This window comes from Hemibagrus wyckioides, linkage group LG06 (assembly GCF_019097595.1).
Source record: "Hemibagrus wyckioides isolate EC202008001 linkage group LG06, SWU_Hwy_1.0, whole genome shotgun sequence".
Taxonomy (NCBI): domain Eukaryota; kingdom Metazoa; phylum Chordata; class Actinopteri; order Siluriformes; family Bagridae; genus Hemibagrus; species Hemibagrus wyckioides.
The window spans coordinates 44,855,023-44,864,858 of record NC_080715.1 but is presented as its reverse complement, the minus strand read 5'-3'; the positions used below and the strand labels follow the sequence as shown (position 1 = coordinate 44,864,858).

The window sequence follows — 9,836 nt, the reverse complement described above, 5'->3', positions numbered from 1 at the left end:
ACATTCATCCTTTTCATCAAAGAGCCATGTCTGTGGTGTAATATTTATCCATACTGCTTAATGAATCGTGAAAAATTAAACAAATCATGCAATCATGAAAAAAATGAACTCACGTGTGAAAATATGATTAAAAGACAAATTATGACCATGTGATAAACAAATCATGTGGTGTGATCAAACAATTAAGCGTGGACAAATCTCATGTGAAAAATAAATGAATCATGTAATAAAATAAATTAATTGTGTGAAAAATAAATGAATCCAGGAATCAAAAGGAATCACTTGAAGTAAAAGAATTATGTGATAAACTAAAGGAATCATTGGATAAACTAAAGGAATCATGTGATAATGAATCATTCTGGACCGTTCACGTGACAAACTCCGTGAAGCTTGTGTGTGTGTGTGTGTGTGTGTGTGTGTGTGTGTGTGTTTGTTGGCTGGGTGGGTGGGCTTTGTGTAAGGGGGCGGGGTTTTAGCAGGCGTTACCAATTAGCATAATAAACATACGCTGAAGATGAACTTCCTCTACTGTGTCTTCATTGGTGTTCTGTGGTCCTATCAAAAGTTCCCTGACTGTTTTTTAGCCAATCACAGCTCGGGCTGTATCGACGACAGGCCGTTTGTTTTCAAAGCGGGAACCGGTTAGAGCCGGTAAACTGGACCTGAGGTAAATTTAAATTTCTCATATGGCAGCGCCTCACACTGGGAACCAGCGCGCGCGCGCTCACGCCGGGCATCAAATACCATTAAACTAAACATTTTAAGAAACAGAAAGGTATATTTTTCTGTCCAAATGTATTTACAAATCTTCATAAAGATACTGTGAAGCAGATTGTACACATACGACATATTCTATGGAGGAAAAAAATGATTTTAATTTATTCGATTTCAGTGCTGAAGAGTTAGCTCTTTAGCTAGCATGGCTATGTTTGTGTTAATAAAACAGCAGAAAATCAAGATTAAAGGAGGAAAAAGTTAATAATAATAATAATAATAATACTAGAAGAAGAATTTCCAGAACATTAATGGGTATTATTAGATTGTTAGAGATGATCTCCTCAGGTAAAAATACCCAAAAAGGTGAAATGTATCTCAGACATTTAAGAGATGAAGGAATGGAACACCAGGTTAAAGATGTGATCTGAATGGAGTCGCTCACTTCCGCTTTGTGAACAACTTTCTTTCTTTCCCATTAAAGACGGAAAACTTTCAGGTCTCATCCCACCTGCCTCTAAATCTGCATCACGCCGCCGATGTGAGTCACTCATCTCCAGAGAGACTGGAAGCGATGGAGCCGAGAGACGTCGTCCTCTTCTTCTTCCGGGGTTCCACTCTGAATCATGAGCCTCTGGGTGCAGGCTTGGCCGTTCGGACTGAGGAGTCATTGTCGGTAAGACAGTGTGAGTGGGAGAGAGACAGCTGGCCAGAGCCTGACGCTTCCTGGAAGTCATGGATCTATTTGTAGGAATATTTTGAGACACATTGTCTCTTTTTAATGCCAGGTTCACATCTGTGATGAAGCAGATCCTGTAAGTGGAGATGGAGCACAGACGCGTGGTCAGATTGAGATCTGGGGAATTTGGAGGCCATGTCAACACCTTGACAACTCTTTGTCAGGTTCCTCAAACCGTTCCTGAAGAATATCTGCAGTGTGTCAGAGAGCATCATCCTTCTTACATCCATGAAGAGGTGAAGGTAGATGTCACAGTAACATCTCCATGAACCCAAGGTTTCCCAGCAGAACATGACAGAGAACATCACACACTGTATCTAAAGTGCTTCCTGCAGTGCAGAGGAAGTGTGTGAGCAGTTTAGTCCAGTGAGCACCGAGACACCTTCATTTCAGAGCGCTGAATAAAATGTCTGGGTATCAATGCATCAGTGTTTACATGAGTATCCATACTGAGATATTCATTGTGTGTGTGTGTGTGTGTGTATCCTGAACACTGACATATTTAGCTAACTAATTATGCATTTAATTTGAACTAAGCGGGGATATTAAAAGCGGAGCAGAGATCAGCGACTCAACACCTAGTTCATTTTGTATTCTATTATTTCTCTTCTCTCCACATGCTGGATTTAGAAGAATAAAACCAACTTTTTTGTTATTAATAACCCTAAAGCGATGATTCAGCGCTTAGCACACCTGCTAGCGTGGAGAACGGCGGCGGCTCAGTCATTAAAAAGCGCTTTCTCTCTCCAGAGCAAACAAACCCACCTGTGCTCTTTTTACACGCGGCGTATCGGCGCTATCTCGGAGCCGCGCGTAAAGGTCACATCATCACACGCCGCAACCGGATCGCAAACAAACACGGCATCATGGGTAAGCAAACCGCCGTTCAGGGCCGAGCCGAGGTGAGGCGAGGAGCCTCGGCACACGGGCCAACACCTTAACTTATCAAACATCGACCTGGGGTCAGAGGTCAGCGCCATGGAAACACGCTCCTAACACTGAAAATATTAATCATGTGCTACCTCTTCACACCGCTGAAGATTTATTTTATGATGACCGAGGATGAGTGAGGTCACTTCAATCATCATCTGAACCTCTGAAGAAGATTAAAGTTCAGGAAAATAAGAAACAGTGTAAACACAGTCATGTTTAGAAACTGATTTAAAAATCTATTCACTGGGTCTGGATTTGAGAGTTTAAAGCCCCAAATGGAAATGGAATAAAACCAATTGATTAGGGTTTAGAAGTAAACTGAAACTGAGTCAGTATTCTTTGGAAGCATTAATGAATTTGGTTTATTGGGTTTGAAAGTGGAAAGTGATTTTATTAGGTTTAGAAGAATTATAAAACTGGTTACTGGGTTTAAATGTGGATTAAAAGAAACTGAATTATTTGGGTTTAGAAGCAAAATCAAACCGATTCACTGCAACTGGAATATTTCTGGAATCATTGGGTTTAAAGGCAAAATCCAACCAAATCAGTTTTTTTACTTACTCTGGATATGGAATAAAATCGACTCATTCTGTTTGGACTGGATTTAGATTGTGGAGGCAAAATTAAAAAGCCATTAAGTGTGTGTAGACGCTGAATAAACCCGATTCATCATTGGGCTTAGAAGTAAAGTAAAAAGTGGAATTTTGTAATCTGATTTGTTTTGTTTCTAAACTTGATCAAACTGATTTGATTTGTATTTGCTACAGTCTGTTTTATTGAGATTGAAATTGAGGTGATTATCAGACCACTTGTTTTGGAATGAGGAATAAAACCAATTTATTTGGTTTAGAAGCAAAATATCTATTTACTGGGTTTGAATTTGAAATAAAACAATTCATGCTCTTTGTATTTGCAAAAATCCAGGAAGACTTTGGAAGTGGAATAAAACTGATTCATTGGGTTTTGAAGTAGAATTTATTTGAATTATTTGGTTTGGAAGTAGAATAGGATTGACTCATTGGGTTTGGATGCAGAATGGAAGTGAATTATTTGGTTTAGACATGGAATAAAACTGATTCATTGGGTTTAGATGTGGAACAAAAGTGAATTATTTGATTTAGAAGTAGAATAGAATTGATTCATTGGGTTTAGATGTGGAACAAAAGTGAATTATTTGGTTTAGAAGTGGAATAGAACTGACTCATTGGGTTTGGATGTGTATTATATGATGGACTCTTGATTGAGATTCAGTATTGAAGCAGAATTGTTTGGAATGAATCTGATTCATCGGGTTTGTTACACAGAATAAAACTGACTCAGACTTTGTATTGCTGCTCTTCAGATAATCAAATCCAGCTCTTATTTTCCTGGCTTTTGTTGAGGAGCACTTTTTTTTCCCCAGCTTTGTAAAGTCTGGAAACATCGTCAGTGCTTCTTGAGCTTTTCCCAGAACCCGAGAGAACCCTGGAAAAGGCCACGGCTCCAGGTCCAGTGTAGCGCTGGAGTTTTAGTATCCAAGATAAAGAAAGGTAAAAGAATGTAATCACTAACCTGCGAGTATTTACCATTGTAATACTTTATCCTTTAAAAGGTCACATCCTTAAACGCTCCTCAGACAAGTACGCTTAATTAAAATGCACAAGCTGGAGACGAGAAGACATGAATCAAAAGACCACTGCTGAAGGATGTAGTTTTTTCTTTCTTTTCATTAAGAAAACCCTCAGGGTCTGAACGAGGGAGAAAGTGAGGGGGAGAGAGAGAGACAGAGAGAGAAAAAGAGAAAGGGGAGATAGATAGAGAGAGACAGAGAGAGAGAGAAAGGGGAGATAGATAGATAGATAGATAGATAGATAGATAGATAGATAGATAGATAGATAGATAGATAGATAGATAGATAGATAGATAGTGAAAGATAGACAGAGACAGAAAAAGAGAAAGGGGAGATAGAGAGAGACAGATATATATATATATATATATATATATATATATATATATATATAGAGAGAGAGAGAGAGAGAGAGAGACAGAGAGAGAAAAAGAGAAAGGGGAGATAGATAGAGAGAGAGAGAAAGGGGAGATAGAGAGAGACATATATATATATATATATATATATAGAGAGAGAGAGAGAGAGAGAGAGAGAGAGACAGAGAGAGAAAAAGAGAAAGGGGAGATAGATAGAGAGAGACAGAGAGAGAGAGAAAGGGGAGATAGAGAGAGACATATATATATATATATATATATATATAGAGAGAGAGAGAGAGAGAGAGAGAATACATCTCTAACTGCTCATCTTCCTTCATGACTCTTCCTGGTTTATTTCAGTCGATACCGGAGTGGTGACACTTCACTTACACGTCTGATATCTAGCTGTCGACGAGTTGAAGAGGTTCTGTGGGTCGACACCGGGTCGAGACGCGAGCGTGTTCCGCACCGCCAGATGGAATTATTACAGGAATTTATCCAGGGCTGTGAGGTCGCCTCCCACATCCATGACCTCCTGACCCCGGAGAAATTCCAATAATTCAATCTCTGATGATACACACACACACACACACACACACACACACATGTTTATACAGAACTCAGACATGTATTATCATCATCATTATTATTATAACTGGCTAGAGATGAGGTAATAGGAAGGGGCGGAGCCAACACACCAGGGCAATGATGCCAGTTTTATTTATTTTTTTACATTTATTTTCTCTTTTTTATACACAAGGTTAATTTTTGATAAATGTAGAACAAAAAAGAAAAAAGAACGAAGATGTAGAAAGAAGAAAAACATGTAGAACGGAGTGATGGAAAGACAATAAAGTGAGAAACAAAAGGGGAAAGGGAATGGAGGGAAGGAAAAACGCAGACAGACAGAAAGGTGACAGACAGGTGTGCACGCGGGTTGTCGGCAGGGGGCGCTTTGATCTGGAGAAGTTGGGCGATCGGAACGCCCGTGAGATGCGCTGACGTCATCACGCTCTCTCTCTCTCTACCTCTCTCTCCCCGAAACAAAGTAACCGAGAGTGAGTGCGAGCGCAAGGAGAGCTTACTCGCATACACATACACGCGCGCGCACGCGCACACACAGACTCACGGACCCAGTGAGAGAGAGAGAGAGAGAGAGAGAGTGAGTGTGTGTGTGTGTGTGTGTGTGTGTGAGTGAGAGAGAGAATGGGGCGCGAGACGCGATCGGATTAACGGACCCTGAGAGAACCCTGTCACCTGGAAAAGTGTTATAAACTTTTTATTCCAACTCCGCGAGCGGGACATGGATACGCTCGTGCTGGGCTTGCTACTTGTGCACGCGACCGTGGGAGCCGCCGGGAGCGAGTACGGAACCGGTAAGTCCGCCACACACACACACACACACACACACACCTTTGACGGTGTCTCAGGGTCTCAGGCAGGTTGTCTTACTTTTTACCTGACAAAGTGTTCAACAAAGCTGAGGGTTAAAGTTAAACTCTGTGTCTGGGTATGTGTGTGCGCGCGCGCCCGCCCTCGCCTGAAACTCCAGGTGTTGTGAGTTCAAAACAAAACCTAACAAAGGTACGCTACTGCGCGTGCTTTGATCTCGCCCACCATGCACCAGAAAACTTTTCTTTTTCCCCTGCTGGATTTTCCTGTCTCCTGGATTATTTGTGATCGATTCTAACTGATTCGATCGATCAGATCAGCGCCCCGCGCGCGCCCACCAGATAATCGATCACAACCTGAAGTTAAACTCGGAGAAAAAGAAAAGACGTTTCTGAAATGTGTCCGCGTGCACGTGCAGACAGAGAGATCGCGGTGCGCGCGACCTGGTGTGTAAATGGAACGCTTTTAATGAGCGTCTTTTTGCGTTCGTATTAAAAAAAAAACCTTGAAAGGAAATGTTTACCTCTGCGGATCTTCTGCGGATTTTGACTGTAATGTGCACGCGCACGCGGATCAGAGACACGGGGGGGGGGGGAAAGTTACACATGCAACGAGTTTAACAAATGAAAAGAACGAATTAAGCTGCGAGAAAAAAACCCGAGCTAGTGAGAGTGTGTAAACAGTGTGAAGGTGAGAGACGGAGCTGTGCGCGAGGTGGAACCTCTCCTGACCAGGAACCCTTGTGTTTTTGGGTTTCTGCAGAGAACCTTTTAAATATCCAGGAAGAGAAAATGAAGGCAAAGATCAACCATTTTAATGTTTCTTGGAATGAAAGGAATTCACTGTGATTAAAGCTGTGTGTGTGTGTGTGTGTGTGTGTGTGATGTGCCCCTCAGAATAAAAAATGCACTGTGTTTCAGAGCATAATACAATTCAGTTCCTGCTTTCATCTCAATAATTCTTTACTGTGATTCTGTCCATTATCGTTTTCCCTCTAGAACCTTTAGAACCGTTAGAACCTACGTCTGTCTGAGTGCTCCACCTCGTAGAGAAAAAAACGCTTCCTATTTCTGTGGTATTTATCTCCTCAGTGTGTGTCATTTGGAACACAGCCGGGTTTGTAGAAAGGTTCTACTGAAAGGGTTCTGCTGAAAGGGTTCTGGTTTAGATGATGTAAAAAGGCTTGTGTAGGAAGTTGTGGTGTTCAGAGCGTGTTGTTGGAGTGTAACTCGGGGAAGCGTCTCTGAAACGGAGAACAGCGCCGGGGATTTACAGCGTTCCTCTGTTTCTTTCTTTCTTGTTTTGTTTTTGTAATTGTGGACACTGCAGAGTTAATGCTGAGATGAAAAAAAAGATGCGGATATCTAAGAGGCGTGGCGTGATGAGGCGGGGTTACTGTTACCATGCCGACGCTGATTATTCATCTTACACCACAGCCATTTACAATGTTTACAGTATTTTATTTACAGAATAAAATTTTATTTAACTGGAAATAATTACATTTAATCATTAACGAAACAAGTTCCTTTACTCGATTAAAACCAAAAAAAGAAAGAAAGAAAAGATAAAGCATAAACTCGTTCATCCTGATGCTGTGGAAAACTTGGACACTGGAGACTCCTTCCTTAAATTTTCTGTAAACATCACTTAAATAAATAAATAAATAAATAAATACACAAATAAAAGATTATTATATTAAGATATTTTGTTACACCACTTCTGAGTAAATAGGCTGTTGCTATGGAAACAATAACCTTTGAAATATAAAAGTTTAATGGGAAATGAATCCACACCTGACAGCCAATCGGAATCCAGAATTCAACAAGATAAAAAAAAAGCAACCCTCCTCAGCCAATGAGACGCAGAATAATAATTAATAATTAATAATGTTTAGCGTGTTGTGTAGTGTAGAAACGTCCTGGAGTATCGCAATGTTTTTGATAGGATCGTATCGTCCGGCCGGCGGAGGTGGTGGAGGAGATAAAGCCGTTAAACAGGAGTGTGTAAGGTTACAGTAAACAACATGATAATGTTAATGAGCGTTACTGTAAGCCTTAAACATCACGATGCATCGCACAGCTAATCATCGCCGCGCCTTTTGATTTTGGCTAGTCGTCTTTATTTCCAGTGCGGTAATGAGACGAGAGCGAGGCCGCGTTCCAAACGCCAGCTGTGTTCCCTCCCCACATCTGTCGGGCCGTGACCCGCGTCTCGCCCAGCTGTCCGTGGAATCGCAGATTAATTAATCAGAGGAGTCCAAACCCAGATTAATTTCATTAGCCATCAAACGGAGACGGGCGCAGCGCGGAGGTCTGATTAACCAACGCTGTGATTATCACTGTGAGGATCAAAAAGATCAGCGGCTGGAAAAAAAAAAGAAAGAGTGACGGATCATCTGTCTCACGCTCTTTTTCTGTCTGTCTCTCTTTCTCTCTCGTTATCCCACTACAGTGCAAATGGGACACGCCGAAAAAGGTGAGTCGATAATCCGATTCGTCGTCATCATCATCATCATCATCACTGATCTTCAGCATTTGTTATTTATTTCCATTTCCACGATATCTTTAAGTATCACGATATATTCTGAACATCCATCCTAGCTGTGATGAAGATCTGCTGCTGCGCTGTTTTTCCTTCCAGTGTTGCCATTGTATTTCATCTGGACGCATAAACACGTGTGTTAGCATGACGAAACATCAGGATTAAAAACTGTACACGTTTACATTAGGTCAGGATCGATCCCTGTATCTTTCTGGGTATTGTGATATTTTTGCTTGTATCACTTCACCCCTCATGACGAGCTGATCTGATTGGGTTTAGAGGAATGAAACTGAACTGAACTGATTAATTGGGGAACAATCCAGTCTGCTGTCTTCGAAAGTGGAATAAAACTGATTCATTGGGTCTTGAAGAGGATTTGATCTGGATTATTTGATTTAGGATTGGAATAAAATTGATTCATTAGGTTAAGATGTGGAACAAGAGTGAATTATTTGACTCAGAAGTAGAATAGAGTTGGTTAATTGGGTTTGGGTGCAGAGTGAAAGTGAATTATTTGATTTAGAAATGATTTGATCTGAATTATTTGGTTTAGAAGTGGAATAGAACTGACTCATTGGGTTTGGATGTGTATTATGTGACTGGCTCTTGATTGAGGTTCAGTATTGAAGCAGAATTGTTTGGAATGAATCTGATTCATCGGGTTTGTTACACGGAATAAAAATCTGATAAATCAAATCCAGATTTATTTTTTTGAAAATAGTTGATATTTTTTATTTATAAAAAGCGATGAGTTTGGAGGAGGTTTGTGATGTCATTTGTGTGTCTTTGTGTATGATGAAACAGGGTGATTTGTTGTGTACTGACCGTATCGCATGAGCATCATGGACATTTTCACGCCCATGACATCATCGCTGGATGAAATCATTGATGGTGTATCGTGATGTGTCTGATCGTATCGTCTCGTCTCTTCATCATGAGAAGGTTAATAAGTGTGGTGATGCGTGGCTCTGAATCGTGGAGGTGATGAAGAAAGGGAATTGATGCTGGACTTGGTGTGTGTGTGTGTTGTGTAGGACAGAGATGCAGTAGTTAGAGGAAGGTGTGTGTGTGTGTGTGTGTTGTTATGTTTCTGAAGCGTTACCGTGGTAAAATATCCAGAACGTAATGCAGTATCGTATCGTACCGTCACCACGATACATCAATCCTTCACACACTCCCTTCCATTCTGCCTCTCACACCCTTTCCCTCATGTCTTGTGCACTTGCAGCGCTCAGAAGTGTGTATGTGTGTGTGTGTGTGTGTGTGTGTGTGTGTGGGCCGAGCCAGTTTTACAGCTGAAAGAACAAGGTCTCCAGTCTGACCTTAACAAGGCATTCGTTCTCTTGTCTGTCTCTCACACTCGTGTCTGTGTGTGTGTGTGTGTGTGTGTGTGTGATAAGTGTGTTATACAGCTGAGAGAACAAGCTCTGCATCTGTGTGTGTGTGTGTGTGTGTGATTTGAGTGTAAGGACTGCTTTGCTTTTCCTGTCGTTACTCCCACCGTGACTGAACTCTCACTTCGGTCTTCACTCTGTGTTCGTGTGTGTGTGTGTTC

General features: G+C 41.2%; 1 protein-coding gene and 1 long non-coding RNA gene across 8 annotated transcripts in view; both read left to right on the top strand.

The window, feature by feature from the left end:
* Positions 1-662: 662 nt before the first annotated feature.
* Positions 663-2,544, top strand: LOC131355241 (uncharacterized). The gene is made up of 3 exons (XR_009204842.1): positions 663-775; positions 1,199-1,390; positions 1,503-2,544. It is a non-coding gene; the product is annotated as an uncharacterized LOC131355241 (long non-coding RNA).
* A 2,859-nt stretch (positions 2,545-5,403) lies between these two features.
* ptprk (protein tyrosine phosphatase receptor type K) overlaps positions 5,404-9,836 on the top strand; it is a 185,983-nt gene continuing 181,550 nt past the window's right edge. For 2 of the 7 annotated variants that reach the window (XM_058391222.1, XM_058391219.1), the window contains exons 1-2: positions 5,408-5,724; positions 8,192-8,215. In XM_058391222.1, the coding sequence (XP_058247205.1) occupies positions 5,652-5,724; positions 8,192-8,215 (97 nt within the window). In that variant the 5' untranslated portion in view covers positions 5,408-5,651. Of the gene's footprint in view, positions 5,725-8,191; positions 8,216-9,836 lie in introns of all 7 variants that reach the window. The other 5 variants (XM_058391224.1, XM_058391223.1, XM_058391225.1 and 2 more) reach the window with 4 other exon arrangements.